The sequence below is a fragment of the Oratosquilla oratoria genome, chromosome 36 (assembly GCF_046742065.1).
Source record: "Oratosquilla oratoria isolate Oo_2021 chromosome 36, ASM4674206v1, whole genome shotgun sequence".
Classification (NCBI taxonomy): Eukaryota; Metazoa; Arthropoda; class Malacostraca; order Stomatopoda; family Squillidae; genus Oratosquilla; species Oratosquilla oratoria.
The window spans coordinates 31477445-31500934 of NC_134812.1; the positions used below are offsets into that span (position 1 = coordinate 31477445).

Here is a 23490-nt window from a genome sequence, read left to right on the forward strand (position 1 = left end):
CCCTAGGACACAAACTAATGGAAAACTCGAGATATTACTGACAGCCAAACAAATGCAATGTAATAAAACATACTCCAGTGGGCAGGGGAGAAGATGTTTTGAAAAGGAAATTCGAACGAATGGACTAACGCAAGATAGAGGGATGAAGAGTCTTGTCATGAGCAGTCGTGGCGGCACACTATGCATTTCTCACTAGCATGCTACTTGCTTTTGCTATTTCATTTAGTTGGGAACGACTTTGGTTCCGATCTTTTGCTTTCCAAATTTCCAAACGTCAAATTACTCTTGCGTCGTATAGTGAGAAGCTGAACGACGAATTAAGAGAAGTTATACCGATACCATTATGTTAGACACATTGTTGGGTTGTTCTTACGGAAGTCTAGAATGTTGTAACCGAAGACGTTTCTGTTCAAACGAAGTAGCAAAAAGCAAGTAGCATGTTAGTGAGAAATGCAGTGTTCCGCCACACTGGGTCAATTCTCGCTAGCATGCTACTTGCTTTTGTTAGTTCGTTTGATTTGAAACGACTTCGGTTATGATCTTTTGTTTATCAAATTTCCAAATGTCAAATTACTCTTGCGTCATCGAGTGAGTAGCGGAATGACGAACTAAGGGAAGTAAAATCTTTTCGAAAGTTGGACATATTGTTGAGATATTTTTTTTTTTTTACAAAAATCTAGAAAATGTAACTGAAGTCGTTTCTGCTCAAACGAAGTGGGAAAAGCAAGTAGCATGCTAGCGATAAATATCTAATGTGCCGTCACCGAGACTTTTGGTCAATAGCAGCGTTTTATTCACTCGTGTTTATTTATTTATTTATTTATTCATGTTTATCTATTTATACACTAGCCCATTGAATTCCATGTTTTACCAAAATACCGGGAGCCATCTTCTCTGAAAAAACTAAGGATTACTGAAATTTTATTCTAATATATTTTCTTATTCACTTTAAAATATGAAATTCGTCGTCACGGCTTTGTCATGGGGGCGTGGCCTGCGTCGCTTTGCTCCGCCCCTTGTATTCCATGTGTTAACAAAAACACGTACGTGACTGGCGGGAGCCATCTTCCCTGAGAAAACCATGAATTTCTTATATTTTTATGTGTGTGTGTGTATGATATATATATATATATATATATATATATATCTATATATATATATATATATATATATATATATATATAATATGAGAATGAAGGTGGAGGAAGTATACGAGGAATAGTAGGGGAGTTTTAATGCTTGACGTTTCGACCTTTATGTGCATATGTGTGTGTATTTTTTCCCTTATGCCAGCAAATGATTTGAAACGAGCATTCACAGGTTGGTTGCAAAATAGGACGAGAGAATTATATGAGAGGTACAAAGAAAAGAAGAGAAGTAAAGCATAAAATAAAGGAGGCAAAAAGGAGAGCAGATGTGAAATGGGGTAAGAGTATGACAGAAGTTTTGAAAGTAATAGAAATATGATTTGTGAGGAAATTAAGAGAGGAGGGGGGCGGCGAATCAAGTAGAGAAGAAAAGGGAAAAGGCGCAAATGGAAAGGTGATAATGGAAGAGACGTCAGTAAGAGGAAGATGGGCAGAGTATTTTAGGGAGTTGCTAAATGTGAAGGAGGATAGGGAGGGAAAGGTAGTTGCAGTGGGAAGCACTAAGAAAATGACAGTGATGAATGAGAAAATGGAGGAGAAATAAGAAAATATGAGGTGAAAGCAGTTATTAAAATATTGAGAGCACGTAAGGCACCTGGGTTAGATGGGTGTCATGCGGAATGTCTAAAAGAGGGAGGTACAGTGATGGTGGACTGGCTGATGAGGTTATTTAATGTTTGCTTAAGAGAGAGCAGAGTGCCGGAGGACTGGAGGAGTGCCTGTATAGTTCCTCTTTACAAGGGGAAAGGGGACAAGTTTGAGTGTAGTAGTTTCAGAGGGATCAGTTTGTTGAGTGTAGTTGGGAAGAATTATGAGAGGGTTTTGATTAAGAGGATTATGAAAAGAACAGAGGGAATAATTGGTGAGGAACAGTGTGGGTTTAGGACAAGTAGGGTTGCGTGGATCAGGTTCATATGGTAAGGCAGATATGTGAGAAAGGTATAGGAAAAGGTATGGGTGTTTTTTTAAGTCTTTATGGATTTGGACAATGCTTATGACAGGGTAACCAAGAAGGTACTGTGGGAGGTATTGCAGATATATGGGATTGGAGGAAAGCTGTTAAGGGCAGTCAAGAGTTTTTACGAGAGTAGTAGAGTCTGTGTTAGCATTAGAAATGGGGAGAGCGAGTAGTTTAAGGTAAAGGTGAGACTTTGCCAAGGATGTGTCATGTCGCCATGGTTGTTTAATTTGCACATGGACGGGGTGGTGCGAGAGGTAAATGCAAGAGTAATGGACCATAACAATATCCTGGCTTGTATTCACCGGATAATTTACACAGCTTGGTACCTCCTTTGACCGGGTTAATAGCGTCAATAGTCTTATTGACTTTAGTAACTATTTCAGGGATGAGATTTTTTAAGGATGGGATGTAATTTAGTTCTGTCCTCTAGGACGTTATCAATCTTTTCAAGATATTTAGAGGTGGAGGTAAGGACGATTATATAGGCCTTATCGCTATGTCTTACGGTCACCTCCTCGTTATCTCTTAGACGATGGGCGGCTTCAATGTGTCTTTTGTAACACCGAGCTGTAAAAGTGCCTCGTTGCTTATCGGTCTCAGCCATAAGTTCTGGCTGAAGACTTCGACTGATTTCAACATTACTTTCATCAGCAAGTTTGAGGATGCTATCAATTAGGACCTCTATCTCTACCCTCTTTTTTGTGTGGTTTGGGTTTAGAGAGGACATGGCAATTTAGCCCCGGTTCAAGAAGTTTCTTCTGATCAGTGTCGAGGTCGATATTGGCCAGGTTGACGTAGGCTTCCGTAGGTTGGGGGATTTTGATTTAATATCCATTCATAGCACTCGATTTTCATATGCCTTTCCTCTCCATTGATTTCTTGTACGTGGAGAGGGTGGATTTAAACGCAGCGTTGATTCTTTCTTTGTGACAAATGTCGATGTTCTCACGATCTCACAGGAGCTGCTGGGCCTGTACCTGATGGTATAAATGGGAAACAATGGTCTTCTTTCCATCTCATTGGCGACCAGGGTTCTTCTATGCTCCAAGGTCATCGCTTTGTTCCTGACTGCCTCGTCGTAGAGTTTAATATTCGTGAAGCGTGTCAGGAGATTCTCTTTCAAGCATATTCTGTTGAAAATTACAGCAAATTAATTAAAAATTTCTTTTTATTTCTTAAGTTCTCGGAAAGATTTCTGTGGGAAGGAGGGGGGAAAAAGTAAATTTCCAATAGGCATTGGGAACCTATATTGACGATATTTAACACACAATACAGAAATCAAACAAAACACAATAGAATGAGCCAAGACGTTTCGCAGATCGTTCTGCATCTTCAGTTGGACTTGTAAACGAGTGAGTTTGCATATATATATATAGACGAAGTAAGACTAATCTTTGAGAGGTCACGCTTGGCTTTTCTCAGCTTGACTGGCGCCATTTTGTTGATTCCTCAGCGTAACTGATTGTCTTACACATGAGTTATGTGCCTCCGTGGGGTGCCTGTGTGTGGGTGTTCTCTGTACTTGGGTCTCTCTTCTTGATGGCAAGTGTCTCCTACACGTAGTAGGCTGGAAAACCCTTCCCAGCTTGCGCAGTGATAATTCTAGTGTGATCAAATGTCAATATATTGACATTTCGTCACAGGTTGTTTTTTTCCGATTTGTGTGGTGGAGTATCTTGTGCGACCTGTCCTTGTTCCTTTTTATGTCCACACCAGTTTAGTATATGTATCGCTGTCTCTGTCACTTTGTATGCCCTGATGATGCCTTAAAATAAACGAAAACGTTCGGACTAAGTTTCTTATTTCCCAGTGGTTTTTCTACACACACACACACAAAAGACGTAAGAGCGATGTAATGTAAACAGTCAGGTTCGGCCGTGCGCGAGCTTTGAACTCGCATCCCTCAGAACGCGATACCCGAGACTTGCAGCTTTGTATGAAAGTGGCAGTTGCCGACAAGCCTATCGAAATAAACACCATAAAGGCTCCGTGTTTATTTCATTACAGCTTTGACACACAGTTAAACGTCTTGCAACCTGATATGATCTTATATCCAAGGTTGGGCCAACTGAAAGCTACAGTCCTGAAGTGTGTGTGTATGTATTACACATGTCAAATTTCACCGAAAATACTGCGAAAATATGGAGACTGCTCATAACCCTTTCACTGTGAAGTCGGAGTAGGAAAGGAAGAGTTTCTTCAGCTGAACAAAATTATTTGACTGCATCTAGAATAAACACTGTCTTAGAATTCAACGATAAATGTTGTGTAAGCATTAGTGTATCCGTTTATAAGTCATAAGAACATAAGAATGAAGAAGACTCCAAGAGACAATAAAGCTTACATTAGGGAGTGCTATTTCCGTTACCACCTATCACCTGTTTAATATTTCTATTTTTTCTTCTCTTTTTTCAGATTATTATTGTAAGTGTGAGCTTGGGCGTCACCTTGGTGGGACTGGTGGCTCGGTACCTGCGCAGGAGGAAGAGGACCGTCAGGAGGTCGGCTCTCCTGAAGGCCAACGACCCTTCCAGAGCTCACCGCAAATTCAAACCCATCACCATACGAAGTCCTTCAGGAGGTGGGTCTTCAGGTTTGATGAAGTCGCTTGCGCGCGCACACACACGCGCGCACACAATTCCCGGTGTGTGCAGTGTGAGTGGTCTCAGACCTACCCAGAGATCTGCTAATAATGAGCTCTGAGCTCACTGCCGTAGGGTGGTGTCTGGCTGTCTCGAAAAGAGGCTGCAGCAGATCCGAGGTGAATACACACATACATACATACATACATACATACATACATACATACATACCTACATACATACATACATACACACACAGCCACACACACACACACACACACTTACGTACATACACACACATACGCACACACGCATACATACACACACACACACACACACACACACACACACACACACAGTGGTAGCGTTCTTAATCACTAATCCAGCGGTCCGAGTTCGAATCCCACCCAGGGTTGAAATAGTTTCAATATCGCTGTCCTGCGAGTCGTTATTCCAACTCTCGTGGGTGGGGAGTTCGGGATCTGTGTGTAAGGTCACAGCATTACCCATAGATCGGTCATACATGAGCTCTGAGCTCTCATTCGGAAGGGTAATAGCTGGGAATCACACACATCGGGCTGTTGTCTGTATTTTTTTTATTATCTTTTGTCAATGGCTGTTAAGAGGAAGAAGACGAAGAGAGGGAGGGGGGCAGTTTTCAGTTTTCAGCTCTTATGTGCAAAAAATGTAGGAAATATTGTCAATATCAATATGTTGTCCTGGGTCAGAGACCGAATGCCAGTCCCTTGGGGTAGGACCTCCAGATGAAGGTGTAGGGGGAGGGGAGATGATCCTCTTCTGTGTCTGTCGTCGTTCACTGGGAATATTTCACAACAGCTGGTGATTGATTGCGCTCCTTTGGCTTTCGTCTGCGATCAGTCACGACGATTGAGTTATTTATGTGCTATATTGGTTTGACCTTGGGTCAGGGCCGTAGCCAGGAATTAAATTTGGGGGGGGGGGGCTAACCATGCTTTAGGGGGATGGGCTGTCGCTGTACTCTGCCCACAGTACATAATCATTGATAATATATATAATATGCCTGTAATGATAGCTACAATTTTGTATTTTATGTATATACATCATGTGTCACAAATTCACCATAAACTTAGCTTAGTTTTGTAAGTTTTCTGGTGTAGTGCATTTATAGTACTTTTGAGTAAAAATCAATTTGGGGGGCTAATTGGATTTTTTGGGGGGCTAAGGCGGTGAGATGATAGAAGGCAAAAGGGAGGGACTTGGGGATTCTTCCTTCATAAATTATTCTCGGGTGTGTGTGGACCATCACTCCATATTTGGTAAAGAAAACCGTTAAGAAGTGGAGACGGTGCAAAACAAACAAATTGATAAACTTACGTGATTGTTATGTCGATGGAACAAGATTGATGGTTGAGTATGAGGTGGTGGAAATGTTGTGCATTAGACTGTATCAGGAGTGATTTTGTAATTTTATTCTGGCTGCTGCCACGTGATTTTATTCAACTAAGGGGGAACCCCAATCATAAGCCAGTGGGTTAAATAGGTGATAGTAAAGTCACATTGTCTTAGAACAAAAGCATTTTTGTTACTGTTATGATGATTAATGGGGGGGACGGAGAGGGGGGGTCGCCGATTTAATGAAGCGGCCTTGCTGTGGATGTGCTGTGTCTTGCGACACTGCTTCTGACCCAGGGCAGTGGGCAAGGTGCAGGGATGACCCGTCATTCAGGAGGTGCTAAGGTAAGAGGGAGGGTGGAGGGGTGTGGAGTGTATTCAGGGATGGAATGGGTGGGAATGATTTTATGCCTTTTTCTTTTTGGCTACCCCCCTTGTAAGGGGGAAAAAGCCTTGGTATATGTATGTATGTATGATGTTTAATGTTTTGAAATTTTTATTTCGATAGAACAGAAGTACAGAATATTGACTACCCCCAGTAGAGACAGATATATAGATAGAGAGTGAAAGAGAGAGAGAGAGAGAGAGAGAGAGAGAGAGAGAATCTATTTGGTGCCTTGTCATTGGTCAACCGCTTAGCAGAGTTGCATCAGACACTCGTCTCGGGCCTCTGTGTCCACCTTGCCAGGCGTCGTGTTTTTCTTTCTTCGAAGTTGCCGTTACCCACAGTCGTATGGTTCATGTCCATGATAATGATGAGTTCTGTCAATATATATAACCCCTTCAGTAACTAAGACGGAGATGATTAGAATAGCTTGGCGACAGGAAGAATGAAAGGAAAGGGACTGTCCGGTATGGAAGGGGCTGGTTGGTCTATGCCCTGGCCTCGGTACCACCGTGGGGTTACCATGGTGATGAATGAAATCACTAGGCGGCAGCTAGGATTAAAAAGAAAAGTACCACCCATTACGGAAGGTACATATATTATACCATTACGGTTGAGCTTCTCGTGGGTAAATAAAATCGTCTGACGGCAGCATGAGCAAAGCTCTAACATCGGCTGGGCAGTGTAGCCACCTTTAGGGGAGTAGGGAGGGGTAGGATAACATCAGATCCATGTTATTATTTATTTATTTATTTATTTATTTATTTAATCATGAAAGCTAAGATGAGAGGGAGGTAGGTGCCTTAGACTTGGCTACCCCTTATAAGGGGGGGGGAACTCCTGTTATATAGATAGATGGGTAGATTTATTTTACAAAAGCCATGTCACGAAGACTCAAATAACATTATATGTTTTAGCGAGATTGGAATTAAGATAAGAGTAATACGTGAAGGCCTATCACTGCAATAAACACATCTATCCCATTGAAAGTTAGATGACGATGTAGTTACATGTGAGGTGTCAGTTTATAGTATTAGCTTAGTTGCTTTGTATTACAGTACTGTTGATCTGATATCGAGGTGTGTGTGTGTGTGTGTGTGTGTGTGTGTGTGTGTGTGTGTGTGTGTGTGTGTGTGTGTGTGCGTGCGTAGGGACGGGATGCCGGGCTGGGATGTGACCGGTATCCAGAAGAACGGTTGTATATATATATGTATATATATACATATATATATATATATATGTATGTATATACATATATATACATATGTATATATACATATATATATATGTATCTATATATATATATATGTGTGTGTGTGTGTGTGTGTGTGTGTGTGTGTGTGTAAACTGCGCTGGCTTAGAACTTAGCTCCCTCACTGTAATTCCCGACTTGTATAATTGTCCTAATTTTCGTCATACAATTTAATTCATTTGAGGAAATCCAACTCAGCAGTCCCTAGTTTATGAGGCAGTTTGCTGTATATACAGTATAATGACACCTCAGAGATGAATGAAATAATAAAATCGCTTGACGACAACAGAATGGGGACAAAATGCCATTGGGTGCGGCAAGGGGAGTTGATTCCCGCTATTAACTTTCATCAATCAATCGTTGTCTCGAGTAAGTGGAAAACCCGCAGCCCCTCAGTGGCTGGCAACGGTCCCCGGAACCTCCCATAGGTCTCTCTGGGAAGAGAATTTGGACTGCTGTCTGTGTTGTGTGAGTATGGCTGAAAGTTGTAGGAAGTAGATCAGTCGCGGGTTGTCAGTCCCTTCATGTGTGAAAAAGTGTAAGAAATAAAACTGAAGTTGATAGAAAGGGATCTTGGGGCCATTCCGGAGATCGAATGCCGGCCCCTCAGGGTCGCACCTCCCGATGGAGGTGAGTTGATGGAGTTGACGGGTTTTGAAAATAGACCTGTGTCGAACTCATAAGCAGGCGGTCGTGAGTTTCATTCCCGGGACCCGCTGCGGGGAAGCGAACCAAACATCGGCCTTAAAAAAAAAAAAAAAAAAAAAAAAAAAAAAAAAAAAAAAAGAAAAAAAAAAAAAAAAAAAAAAAAAAAAACACGGCTTGCCCCACGAGAGGTAGTGAGATGGTGAATGTCCTTATTTATTTGTTTATTTGTTTGTTTGTTTCAGAAATACACAGCCTCGGTGGAGGGAGTATATCTCCCGGATTTCACCGCACAGTAAGGCACAGTTCCGTCTCGATGAGCAGCGACCGTGCTAGCGTCTCGACTGTCCTCACTGGCCAGGGCGGCGAAGGGAACAGCCTCACTCCTCAACAATATGGCGTCATGGGTGAGTACGATTTCTGTGGCTCCTCAAAGTGAGGGCCACGATCCCTGTACTTGGGTTGGGGTAGACCAAGACGCGAGTTTAGGTTGCGATTCTTGGAGTGTACGGTTTAAGGACCTTACTGGGTCTAGACACTTGGTAAGTCACCAACCGGGTATACAGGTCTTGTCATTGAGATTATTGGGATCGGTCCGGGGATCGAATGCCAGTACACAGGGTTGCACATCCCAGCGGGGGAAGTAAAGTTTATTTATTTATGTATTTATTTATTTATATATTTATTTATTTATTTATTTGTGAAGGAGTCAGGCGTATTAGTATGTGTGACTGCCATGAAAATGGAAGTATTTATTAGAATATATGGTTTTTTGTCACAATATGAGGATTAGAATACAGATAGTACTTTCTATTGAAAGTATCTAGAATTTGTAAATATTCAATTTTCGTAACTTTAGACGTTTGCGGCTGTAAGAAACACTAAGATATTAATATAGATTTTTTTTCCGAATAATGAGGACATAAATGTTAGATAATTCCACTACAAAGAATTATTTGTATTTTTTTTTCCGAAGAAAGGTAAGTCATTTGAACAATTTTGTTTTATTTAATTTAGCGTTCTATTTTGTTTCATTCCTGTTTTATTTATTTGTATTTTATTTTATTTTTCTTGTTTTATATTTTATTTTATTCGCTTTTTATTATTTGTTATATTTTATTCTGTTTAATTTGTATATTTCATTTCATGTATGATTAATTTTACACTCGAAATTGATATGCTACACAATGAAATGAAAAATTATACAAATATTGTTTTGGTTCTCGATATGATCATATGATTATATTCGATTGGATTCTCCCAATGAAAACGTCGTGGGCCCCAATTATCTAAATAAAATCGCCTGGCGACATCCAGACCAAAATATCCGAGAAAATAAAATTTTAAACTCGTAGACAAGCCAATTGGATCAGTTTAACTAGAAAATCAGATAGAATTCTAAGTTGGTTTAGCGATTTTTATTTATTTATTTATTTATTCTTATTTATTTTAAGTGCGACCCTCAGACATGACATTGTCGTCAGGCGATTTTATTCAGCTGAATGGTCAGCTCAGGTCGTGACCTAAGGTCGAGGTAATTCAAAATGTTTGTTGGCAGAAAAGGGTTGTCGTGATATATATATATATATATATATGTATATATGTATGTATATATATATATATATATATATATATCATATATATGTATTTATATTTATATATATCACATATATATGTATGTATAAATGTATATATATATATATATATATATATATATATATATATATATATATACAGTATACACAGGGAGTTATCTTTGGACTGTCCAATTTATATTAATTTATATCATAACAAACAAATATCGACGGCCAAGGGCATAATCGAAAAAAATAAGTAAGTAAATAAACAAATTAATAGAATAAAGTAATAGAAAAAGGAAACAAGAAAAAAGAAAAAGAATGACTCCATTAATTTGGAAAAAGTGTCATTTCAGAATGCATTGATTGAGTTGAGAGGAATCCTCTTAACATGGTAATTAGTTGCAAGCTGCCCCACCATACTGTGAATCACCCCCTCCCCCCCACCAGCGTCTGTGTGTAGCATAACATAGCATAGATATAGCATAGCATGGGCAGAGATCATGTTGGGTACAAGGCCACGCTTTTTTTCGAAATCTGATTTTTTTTATTTATTTATTTGTTTTCGTTTATTATTTCTTCATTTGTTTATCTGCCTTCAATAATTTATTCGTTGCAAGGATTTCACAATATTTATTTGAGTCCAGATTGTTATGTTGTGTTTTATTTTTCTATTAGAAAATCGCATTGAGAGGAAAGAAATAAGTTATTGTAGTTATTGTATTATTATAAATTATTGTATTAATGTATATTGTTTCCTTTAGCTGAGCTAAGTCGCATGCTAGTCTGGGCATGTTAAATATACTCATACTGTGCAGGACTAAACTTGAACGGGTTGCACTGTTGTTGTTGTTTTTGTTACTCAGTGAGTAATATATTCTCATTATTTCTAGATGAGTAATTGAATTCTTGATCGTAAGTTTCTCAGCCTTATCATCCCATCTCCCCCCTCCCCCGCCCGAAAAAGTAATATTGTGGGTTTTTCAAACATTTTTCCTTGTAACTTCAAGTTTTCTTTGACGAGTTTTATTAACAGAGAATTGAAGTAAGGGGTGACTTTAACTAATTGTTTCGAATGTGTGATTGGGATGATTTTTGCATAAAGTTATATCAAATCATCTACCATAAACCAAAATAGAATATGAATAAAACACACAAACACACACACACAGTATGTGCACATGTGTAACAGTGCGTGTTTGCGTCTACATTCATGTAGACTATGCATAACTACGGGAGTTCTTGAGTGTGTTCGTTTCAATGTTTGTCTGTTTGTATGATAATGATTTCACTCTTCGAGCCTTTTTTGAAGCGCAAGTACTTTGTATATATTTACACTCACATGCGCCCGCGCGCGCACACACACACACAGAAACACACACACACACACACACACACACAAACACACACACACAAACACAAGCATATGCTGTCCCGGTGTGTGGTGTGTGAGTGGTCTCAGACCTACCCAGAGATCGGCAAATAATGAGCTCTGAGCTCACTGCCGTAGGGTGGTGTCTGGCTGTCTCGACAGAGACTGCAGCAGATCCGAGGTGAATACACATATACACACGACTCGGTGGCGCGGTCGGTAGAGTCCCCGACTGTCACTACGGGGGTCAGGGTTCGAATCCTGCCCAGGGCTGAAATAATTTCAGAATCGCTGTGCTTCGGGTCGTTACTGATACTCTTGTGGGCGGGGAGTTGGGTGTGTGTGTGTGCGTGTAAGGTCAAAGTATTACCCATAGGTCGGTCATACGAGCTCTGAGCTCTCATCTGGGAGGTTAATAATTGTCAATCACGAGTCCAAGACATGATCCAAGACCATGGTGAATCACATACACACGACTCGTGGCGCAGTTGGTAGAGTTCCCGGCTGCCACTATACGGCGGTCCGGGTTCGAATCCCGCCCTGGGCTGAAATAATTTCAATATTGCTGCGCTGCGGGTTGTTACTCCAACTCTCGTGGGTAGGAAGTTTGGGGTTTGTGCGCGTGTAAGGTCACAACATTACCCATAGATCGGTCATATATGAGCTCTGAGCTCTCTTCCGGGAGGGAAATAGCTGTCGATCACATGTCCAACATGTGATCCAAGACTATGGTGGTGAATCACACACACACACACACACACACATACACACACACACACACACACACACATACACACACATACACACACACACACACACACACACACACACACACACACACACACACACACACACAAACTCACTAGCACACACACACAAACTCACAAGCACACACACACACACACACACACACACACACACACACACACACACACACACACACACACACACATTTGACATTTATACATTTTCTTGGAAACTTTGAATTGGTGAGGAGAGAGAGTTCGATACATTGCAACTCTCTCTTTATCTCTTTCTCTCTTTTTCTCCTTCTTGCTTTGCTCTCACTCACTTTCTCTCTCTGTCTGTCTGTCTGTCTCTCTCTTTCTCTCTCTTTCTCTCTCTTTCTCTCTCTCTCTCTTTCTCTCTCCCTCTCTCTCCCTCCCTCTCTCTCTCTCTCTCTCTCTCTCTCTCTCTCTCTCTCTCTCTCTCTCTCTCTCTCTCTCTCTCTCTCACCACTGCGCCACGAGGTGTGTGTGTGTGTGTGTGTGTGTGTGTGTGTGTGTGTGTACATGTGTGTCTTTCCCTCCCTCCCACATAGACACTTCTCTGTCGCTGCTGGAAGTTCCCCTCAGACATTGAAAGATTATAACGAATCAAGTGATGGAAGGGCTGATGTGGGCAACAGACCTTCGTCCGACCAATTCAATCCTTTATTATTTGATTCATATTTCATTTATCATTATCATTGTTATTTTTATTATTATTTGTTATCATTACTGTTATTATTATCATTGTTCATCTTCGCGTTCTTCTTCCTCTTCTTCTTCTTCCCTTTCTTTTTGTTTTTGTTGTTGTTGTTGTTGTTCTCCTCCTCCTCCTCCTCCTCCTCCTCCTCCTCCTCGTCATTTGATTCCATTCAGCTCTGTGTAAAGATAGATAATAAATGGGTTTGCCTCTCAAGGTAATTCATAGATTATCGTAATTAATATATATACAGTTAGGAGGATCATACCAGAGGAACAATCACTAACGTAACTAATAATAAACGAATAAATAAAAAATAATCAAATGAATGATATAAATAGAGAGAGAGAGAGAGAGAGAGAGAGGATATAATTAAAAGTTTGACTTATTCTGTATACTTGAAGTGGTGAATGCAGAACGATGAATACACGTTTCGTCCAAATTCCGTTGTACATTATTACGCTCACTTATGTGTACATAGTTTGCCTTATGTGAATTTTATGAAAGCGTTTAGTAAAGGGAATATTTTGTTTGTTTGTGCTACGCTAGGTAGCACTATTCATTTCCAATTGTACTTCTGTGATGTAATTTCCAGGGTGTACATTGTAGTACAAAATTCAGAAACGCAATTTGGATTCGAGAAGTCAATACTAATTTTTACTTGATTCTGTTTTTAGTATTTCATTTTGTATAACGTTAACGTGTTACTAATAAAAAAAATTGTGTTTATTTTTATTATATTGCGAAAGATGAGAATTATTAATGTATTAATGCAGCTTTGAGACGCTAGTGTCGTTTATCCGTTGATGTTCTATTGCCAACCGACATGACGTCATCACAGCATCGGAGTCGTTTTCATAATAATTTGTGTCGCATTTTCAAATTCTCTGTGGACAAACTGTCTGTTACTTTTGAAACGGGATTAAGAAAAAAAGATTTTTTTTCATATATATATTTTTAGTGTACACACGTACTAGACCTTTTTCCTGCGCCTCACTATAATACGCGTTTTTTTTATGAGCGTTTTTAAGGGTTTTACAAAATTCATTGTCCCACACTCACTTTTTTTTTCTTTTTATTATCAATTAGGACGTTCTGGGTGTGGGGAATAGGGGAGGCTTAGTTATTGATTGAGGCATGTAAGTTCCAATAGGTGAATTGATCTTCCTTGCTGTAGCCTCTCCCCTCTCCCTCCTCTCCCTCCTCTCCCCCTCTCCCCCTCTACCCACCCTCCTCTCTCTTCCCTCCATCTATTCCTTCATCTTTTTCCCTCATCTTTCCTCCTCTTCCCTCTTCCTCCTTTCCCCCTCTCCTCTCTTTCTCTTCCATCGCTCCATTCTCCTCTTCCATCTTTTCCTCTCTTCCTTCCTCTCCCCTTTTCCCCCTTCCCACTCCCCCCTCCCCCTCTTCCTTTCCTCTTCCCTCTCCTCCTCCCTTTCCCCCTACCCTTCCCCCTCCTCCTCCCCTTCCCCCTCTCTCCTCCTTCCCCTCTCCCCATCCCTCCTCCCTCCTCCCTCCTCTTCCACCTTCTCCCATCCCCTCTTCCCCCTTCCCCTGTCACCTTCTGCCCTCTTCCCTTCCCCCCTCTCTACCTCTGCCCCCCACCCTTCTCCTTTCCCCTCTTCCATCTTTCCCCCTATCCCCCTCTCCCTCCTTATCCATCTTTCCCTTTACCTCCCCTTCTCCCCCTCCTCTTCCATCTTTCCCCCTTACCTCCCCCCTCCCCCCGCCCTTCCCCCTCTCCCCCTCCTCTTCCATCTTTCACCCCTACCTCCCCCCTCCCCCCCACCCTTCCCCCTCTCCCCCTTTCCTCTCCGTCTTTCCCTTTACCTCCCCCCTCTCCCCCCCTCCCCCCGGCTGCATACCTTCGCTTCTGGCCGGGCGGCCTCTCTTATTGGCCCTTCCCTGCAGTAGCGCTGTTGGCTCAGACCGTGGTTTAATATTCATACGGGTATTATTGCATTGGCTCTAGGGAAACGGGGGGAAGGGGGAGGGGGGCGTGGAGGTGGTTAGGGGGGAGTGATAGGGGGAGAAAGGAGGCGAATAGGGAGGACGGGCGGGCTGGGCACTGATTTTAATTTCATTTTTATTTATTCATTTTTATTTTATTTTTTATTTTATTATTATTTTATTATAATTTTATTATTTTATTTTCATTTATTTATTTTTGTTTTATGTTTATTTTATTTTTATGTATATATTTTTATTTTATTATTATTTTATCATTATTTTATTTTATTTTATTTTTATCTTATTTTCATTTTGTTTATTTTATTTTTATCGTTATTTTTATCTATTTATTTTTATTTTATTTTTTTTATCGACGTCAGTGCGTATTTAACTAAGATACGGTGTTGTAATCATAGTTAACATAGTAGTTTACTTAACTTGATAGTTAAAATTCATGCATATTAATTAGGAAATTGCGTTGACTGTACAATACACATTGAGGATTTATTCATTATTTATTTATATATCTATTCATTAATCCCAAGTTGAATTAGTATTATTTGGCGATCAATTTAAACTCAACCACATATTTTATTTGGGTTAAAGGAAGATGATTTTATCCATTTTAGGGATAAAATTGGGAACAAAACTGGGCTGTCGATCTGTTAAAACCTCATTTTCAATCCTTGGGCTTATTCTCGTGTGAATAAAATCGTCTGACGCTGAACAGAATAAAAGCTTTGATGTGTGGCATGACATTGAAGAGGCAACATGACAGAACGTAGTCATCAGAGCTGGGCGCGTTCCTCGGTGTGTTCCTCAGTGTGTTCAGCTTTAGTTCGGCCGCGGTTAGCGCTCCCAAACTATAAAAGCTTAGGAGACAGGTTCATACCGAAATAAAAGTCCGGTAGGCCACATACTATACCATAAACGAATGAAAATAAATAAATAAAATAAAATAAGATAGAATAGAATAATTCGTAGGCCACATTCTAAAGGAAGACCACATACTATACCGACACCTATATCGCTTTAATAGCTTGGGAGCGCTAACCGCGGCTAAACTAAAGCGGAACGCATCGAGGAACGCGCCCACCTATGGTAGTCATTTATGGTGACGACGAAATGAATCTCATTTTCGACTTCATTTTACGGCTGTCAGTTTCGCGATGGGACAACAATTCGCGAGTTTTTCGCGATTTTTTTTTTTTTTTTTTTTTTTTTTTTTTTCTACGGTCGATAGGTAATCACCGTGGCTCTGTGTGATTTGGATCATCTGAAGAGATAAATATTTTTCCCAACTTGATTTCATTTAGTAGATGGTTATTGTTATTAATATTATTATAATTATTTTTGTTATTATTATTATTATTATTATTATTATTATTTTTATCATCACTATTATTATAGTCATTATCATTATTATTATAATTATTATTATTATCAATATTATTATTATTATTATTATTATTATTATTAGTAGTAGTAGTAGTAGTAGTAGTTGTGGTAGTAATTATTTTGCTTAGTAGAAAGATTCTTATCTTGGACAGAAAGGGCTAGAAATATTATCTCGATTTTTTTCATATTAATATGTCAGGTTATACGTTTCAGCCAAGCTGCCGCCAGGCGATTTTATTCAGTAAATGTAACCTTCCTCCAATTTAACCATGTCTATGTTAAACTCGTGTTTCTAACCTGGTTCCAGTCGGGAGGTTTTGTTAACTTAGGAAAAAATTCCATAGTCAGAGTTAACCCAAGTGTAGTCTAAACAGAAATCTATAAAAAAAAAACATACAAAGAAAAATAATTTCTATAAAAGTAAATAAGTAAGACCAATTGGAAAATAAAAGAAAATAAAGAAGAACAAAAGAGAGAAAAAGAGAGAGAAAAAAAAGCAGATGGTCCAGAAAGTCTATGACAATAAGAAAAAATCTTCGGTTGTATTAGTTGATGGCAATAAGCATAACCCTCATTCAACCGAACCGAACCTAAACTAATCTAATTTAATCTTTATTCCACTGTTGATATTCGGCGTACTGGGGTGACAATTCTTCAGGTGGGATCTCATGGGGTGATGATTCTTCATGTGATCCGAAAAAAAATGAATCCTTTGCCAGTCATATGTCTGTATCTGCGTATAATGGACATTACTGTTCCCCCTGTCCCTATGATTGATGCGCTACGCATTACATTGAGGCTTAGTTACTCAGCTCCGACGTTACTGTTCCCGTTGTCCCAATAGTCCTCTTACACGTTCGCAAATAGTCCCTCCCCTACTCACATGTGTACGTATGTGTACACATGTGTACGTATGTGTACACATATGTACGTTTGTGTGTGTGTGCGTAGAATTGTACAACTAAATACGTAGTCAGTTAATTATGTTGTATGTCTCCATAATTGTTCATTAATAAAAGGTTAAATTTTGTCATGAATGAATATATGAAATCTTTTTTCTTTATTCTTTGTGTATATTTGAACTTGTTGTTTTCCCAGGCTCTGTTTCGCTAATTGACGAGTCAGTTCTGTTGGAATGGCTCCGTATCCTAATAATGTCGACGAACTTTTGACTCCGACTGTGCTTTTATGGGGGGGAATAGCTTAGTAATCGCTACGCACGTATTGATTGATGCAACGCCGAGGGAGGGGGGGAAGTTCATCATCGTCTGTCGGTCCGTATTGTGTGATTTCCACGGAAAAGAAAAAAGAAAAAAAAAGAAGAAAATAATAATAATAAAGGAAAGTGAAATTGGAATGGAAATGTTTGTTTACAGAGAATTGAGCATTACTTACGCTTTTGTCTGCATACGTATATTTTTGAGTTATCAGTTTGTTTATATAAATTCATTATATTTGTGTACTCATTTATTTATTTATTTATTCATTTATATTTCCCTTTATGTGAATATATATATATATATATATATATATATATATATATATATGTATATATATATATATATATGTATGTATATATATATGTATGTATATATATATATATATATGTATATATATATATATATATATATGTGTGTGTGTGTGTGTGTGTGTGTGTGTGTGTGTGTGCGCGCGCGCTCACATACACACACACACACACACACACACACACTTTGGTCACGAGATCTATGGAGAATTTCTCGTTTATTTTAGCTAGATTCTGTCTAAACTGCCTCATGAACTTGAAACCGAAACTGATTTTTAGAAATCTGTCTAGAATGATTGGATATCAGGTATTTCTGGCGTCCATTTCCCCTCTCTTATCTTCATCTCCCCTCGCTTGAATTCCCCTCGTAGATATGCAGATAATACAAATGAGGGATGACATTGAAAACAAGGCTTTTAGAGGGCCAATCGTGTAGTTTGTGTTCGATTACATGTTTCCCCTCTTTCTGTTTCCCCCTTTCCCCTCTTTCTGTTTCCCCCTTTCCCCTCTTCCCTTCCCTCTTCCCTCTTCCCTTTCCCTCTTCCCTTTCCTCTTTCCCTTTCCTCATTTCCTCTTCCATCTTCTACTTTCGCGTTTCTTTTTCTCTTCCCTTTTAATTTCTCCCCTCTTTTCCCCTTCTACCTCCTCCCTCCCCTTCCACTCCCCTCTTCCCCTCTTCCGTACTCTTCCTCCATTTCCATTTATCTCCTCCTTCTTTCTCTTTTTCCCCTCTTTTTCTCTTTCTCCCCTCTTTTTCTCTTCCCCCCCTCTTTTTATCTTTCCCCCCTCTTTTTCTCTTTTTCCCCTCTTTTTCTCTTTTCCCCTCTTTTTTCTCTTTCTCCTCTTTTTCTCTTTCCCCCCTCTTTTTCTCTTTTCCCCTCTCTCTCTCTCTTTTTCCCCTCTTTTTCTCTTTCCCCCCTCTTTTTCTCTTTTCCCCTTCCCCCTCTTTCCTGCCTTCCTTGATTTCTCTTTTAATCTTTCCGCTTCCCCTCAGTTCTACTTTTCCTCTTTGTCTTCATTCTTCTCCTCTTCTCTTCCTTTCCCCTCTCAATTCCATTTGATCTCTTTTTCTTTTATCTCCTCCTTCCTTCTCTTTTTCCTCCCTTTCCAATTACTTTCTCCATCTCATTGCCTTTTTTATTTTTATCTTTTTATTATTATTTTTTTTTATATCTCCTTCCCTCGTCCTACCTCTCCCTTCCTCTCTTTTTCCTTTTCCTCTCTTTCCCCTTCCCCTTTTTCTTTTCCCTCTTTTTTCAGTCTTGCGTTTCCTCTCTTTTTTTCTTTTGCTCTTTTTCCTTTTCCTCTCTTTTTCACCTTTCCCCATCCCCCATCTTCCTCTTTTCATTTCCTTTCTCTCTCTCTCTCTCTCTCTCTCTCTCTCTCTCTCTCTCTCTCTTTCGGTTTTCAGTGTTACCCACCTCTCTTTCTCCCATCTATTCCCTCTATTTGGTTACTCTTTTTTTCGCGTATTCCCCCTTTTCTCTTCCTCCTTTCCCCTCCCTTTTTCCTTTCTTTCTCTCCTCTTCCTTCTCCCCTTTCCTTCCTTCCTTCTCCCCTTTTCCCTTCTTACCCTAAGCCCTTCCCCACTTCCCCATCCTTCCCTCTGTTACTTCTCTATATTATTCTTTTATATAATTATATTCCCTTTTACCATGCTAAACGAGCGTCAAGGGCAGACTGCCCAAATCGAGACCAGGGTGGACCCCCTCGGCGGCCAGTGGGGCACCAGTCAGCTGAATAGAATCGTCTGATAATGGTGTACACCTGGAGGTGACTAGAGCCACGGCCGAAGTCGTTACCTTGAACTTGTGCGCTTGAGAGCCATAGGTGGACAAAATGGTCGTATATCACAGTTCGCGTATGCACAGAAATGCACCATTAGATTAAATAAATGAATATATAGATTGATGAAAAATTAATATAAGATGAATAAATGAATAAATAGATTGCTTTGTCAGGCACTATATTTAAGTTTTAATATAATCTAACTCTCTTTCTCTCTCTCTCTCTTCTTCTCTCTCTCTCTCTCTCTCTCTCTCTCTCTCTCTCTCTCTCTCTCTCTCTCTCTCTCTCTCTCTCTCTCTCTCTCTCTCTCTCTCTCTCACTTTCTCACATTCTCTCTCCTCTCACTTTCTCCCCCCCCCCTCTCTCTCTCTCTCTCTCTCTCTCTCTCTCTCTCTCTCTCTCACCTTCTATCCTCCCTCTCTCTCTCTCTCTCTCTCTCTCTCTCTCTCTCTCTCTCTTTCTCAGTGACGGGAATTAGATTTACGGCATTCGTGCAGGGGGGAGGGGGAAGATTTTGCTTCCAACACTCTGATCCACCTTAAGTACACAAACGCCCCCCCACACACACACACGGCTCCATAGCTGAATAAAATAGTCTATCATTAGCCAGTGTGATAGCATAGATTAGTAGTAAACAAACTCTCATATGGTTTAAGAAGGAAATAGGCAAGAACTAGTTTACTAATAGAGTGATTAACGAATAGAATAGACTTAGTAACCATGTTGTAGTCAGCGCTGAAACAGTTGGTTGTTTTAAGAGGCGATTAAATAACTTCAAGTATAGGGATGAAATGTGGTAAGGGACATGGAACTGCCTAGTGTAGGCCTTATGGTCTCTTGCAGTCTCCTCCGTTCTTATATGTAATGGATAGAAATGCCACATGGAGAGTACACGCGAATATTAAGAATAGTGAACTATGTATAATGATACAATATTATTGATAATACATCAGACATGGGCAATATTATAATTACTAATAAAAAAAATCACTATTGATGGCTCTGATTACGTGTTCCTAATCAAATCATAATAATAAAAGTGTATGTAATTCGTGTAATTATAATCAAATCATAATGAAAAAATTACTCTGCGATGTTAATCATAATTAACATGATCATATTTTTCTTCATAATAATGATTAATGTGATTGTAATTATAATGTAATACTAATCATGCACAGAAAATAATCATAATAAAAAATAGCAAAACTAAATAATTATAATTTAATCACAATCAAAAAAGTATTCCAGACCATAATCAAAATCAAATAATAATAGTTTTCTATTTTCATTTCCATGCTTGCTTCGTATACAAACCTTATCCTAAAATGTTCATATAAGAGTATCAAAGCGATATATACGAAATTTCTAGAACATAAAATTAAAAAATAGGACTTCCCCTGAAAAGACGAGGTTCTTCTAATTCTAGAATAGATAGTAGTCCAGTCTAAATTGTTTTTTTTAGGCGCCAATGCAATGATGCTTAGTGTGAACTATTTAACAATGAAGTCTTGTTCGTTAGCGGCGTGAAGACACCAACCAACCTGTTAACGATCATTTAACCTCTTAATGACCGCTTAATCTCTTAGCCCATTGAATATGCGAGCCAGCTAAACGTTAGTTGACGCAAATCCACAAATTCTTTATGGATTGTTCTAATGGCCTACAGGACCAGTATAAGGTTAATGAAGGATATGCATGTTAAATACAATAAGGATTAAGTACACACATACACACACACACACACACACACACACACACACACACACACACACACACACACACACACACACACACACACACACACACACACACACACACACACACACACACACACACACACACACACACACACACACATACATGCACACAAATACACACACACACACGCACACGCGCGGACGCACACACGGAATTACAGACACAAACCAATTCGGGTGTGCGTATCTATAATGTCACATGAGGACTTATAGTTCGGGCAATATATGAGCTTTGAGCTCTTATTTTGGAGGGTAGGAGCTGCCAATCACGAGACCAACACGTAATCCAAAACCGTGGTGACTCATACGCACATGTGCGTACACTCGAACGCACAAGGCATATAACACACAAGAACATGGAAAACACACGTAATATTAACACAAGCATGAACGATCTCGAGCGCACATATATACACGAACGGTCGCTCACTGAAACGCACATAATAAGCGTGTGTGCGTGCTGGAATCCACTCGTGTGTGTGTGTGTGTGTGTGTGTGTGTGTGTGTGTGTGTGTGTGTGTGTGTGTGTGTAAGCTGTGCGTACACACAGACACACACACACACACACACACACACACACACACACACACACACACACACACACACACACACACACTCACTCACTCACTCAAACGTACATGTGTATACACGTGTGCGCAAGCTAGAACGCAGGTAATATATACACTTACACGCATGCTCGAACGCATATAATATATAAAACGTTAGAATAATGGGACGGAAATTGTGTATTGTATATAATCACCTGCGCGCGCTAGAACGCACATAATGTAAACACTGACGGACGCACACTTGGACGCACCTGGCGTGGGTTTGTGCTCGAACGCATATTAAATAAACACTTTAGGACACGCTCGAACGCACATGAATGCACACACGCACTTAAATCACAAGTGGACACAAACGCACATGATGCATACATATACACGTCAGCACACTCGAACGCACACAACACACACATATGTCCAAAGTAGATTTTTTTTTTTTTTTTTTTTTTTTTATAACTTTTTTTCGTCTCCCGTCGAGTTGGCGAATTTGGAGTATAATGACGACGTAGTTGTGCTAACTAGCTAACTAGTTAGTCATCACATCTGGGGACAAAAGTCCGTAGCTGAGACCATAAGCGTCACAAAGAAAAAAAAAAAAAAAAAAAAGGCAGGATGGTGAAGGTGAAGAGAGGAAAAAACAAAACAAAAGAAAATATCAGACTGAGTTGAAAGATGTCCGTCACAGATGTGGACGTGACCAAGGACGTGTGTGGCACGTTTCCCTTTACTCCCCTACGGACCAGAAGCACGCACAATTCTTTTATGATTGGAGATTCACAAAAAAAAATAATATTGGTTATTTTTAACTTCCACTGCAGGGATGCCATTTTGTGGGAATTTTCCACAAATTTGTGTCTGAGAAATTTGCTCACATGAGATGTTTTGTGAGCAAATTATATGTTGCAATGAACTTATTATTTGTGTATATAATAATTCCTTTTTGTGGGAAAAAATGCGGAAATCCAAATTTCCTTGTGGGAATTTTGTGAAAAAGATCTCATTTGTGGGAACTGGCAGAGATCACAGTGGCAACACTGTCAGCCTCATTAAATCTCGCTTTTTATCAGATCTATTAATTCACTTCTTGGGCTTGATATTGCCCCCCAAGGACAGATGACCCGAGTCTCACTAACTACCTTCCTTTTACTGTGACTACCGTGAGGCAATTGCCTTTATTTCGGTAGTGAAAAGGATTTAAAACGACCGTATTATCTGGCGTATTAGACGCACCCTCGCATAAGACGCACCCATATTTTACAAGGATATTTTGTTGAAAAGAAATTCTATGTTTCATCATACATTTAGTGAAAAATATTTCAAAGTGGTTTTATGTACTCGTGCCTCGTATGATTCTGTCCATTCGTAATTACGCCCGCATTAGACGCAGGGGAATTTTGTGATCCGTTTAAGGAAACGCGTCTTATACGCGGGTAAATACGCTATATAGGTAATGAGAGAGGAGGGAGAGAGGTCAGACCGCCTAGATCGTGACCAGGGGAGGGGGGGGGAAAGATACGTACGGACAAGTTGCGTAGCGAGGGATGTGTCCGACGGTGTAGGATCGAACTTGCGAACTCAGAACAATCAATTCGATTTTTTTTTTTTTTTTTTTTTAAGGGGACGATTCTGTGCCGCCGCAAGTGAATAAAGTTCTTCCGTTCCTCCTTGGCTTCCTTGAGGCCTCTTGTCCCTCGCTTGCTCGCTCGTTTCAAAGTTTCAAAGTCTCCTCCGGGGCCTCCT

The 23490-nt window shown here is 39.8% G+C and overlaps 1 protein-coding gene across 2 annotated transcripts in view; it reads left to right on the top strand.

Moving 5' to 3' along the window:
• The window catches only part of Miga (mitoguardin), a 588191-nt gene that overhangs the window by 12710 nt on the left and 551991 nt on the right, over window positions 1-23490 (top strand). For both annotated transcript variants that reach the window (XM_076174523.1, XM_076174524.1), the window contains exons 3-4: window positions 4525-4690; window positions 8593-8754. In XM_076174523.1, coding sequence (XP_076030638.1) covers window positions 4525-4690; window positions 8593-8754 — 328 coding nt within the window. The remainder of the gene's footprint in view (window positions 1-4524; window positions 4691-8592; window positions 8755-23490) is intronic.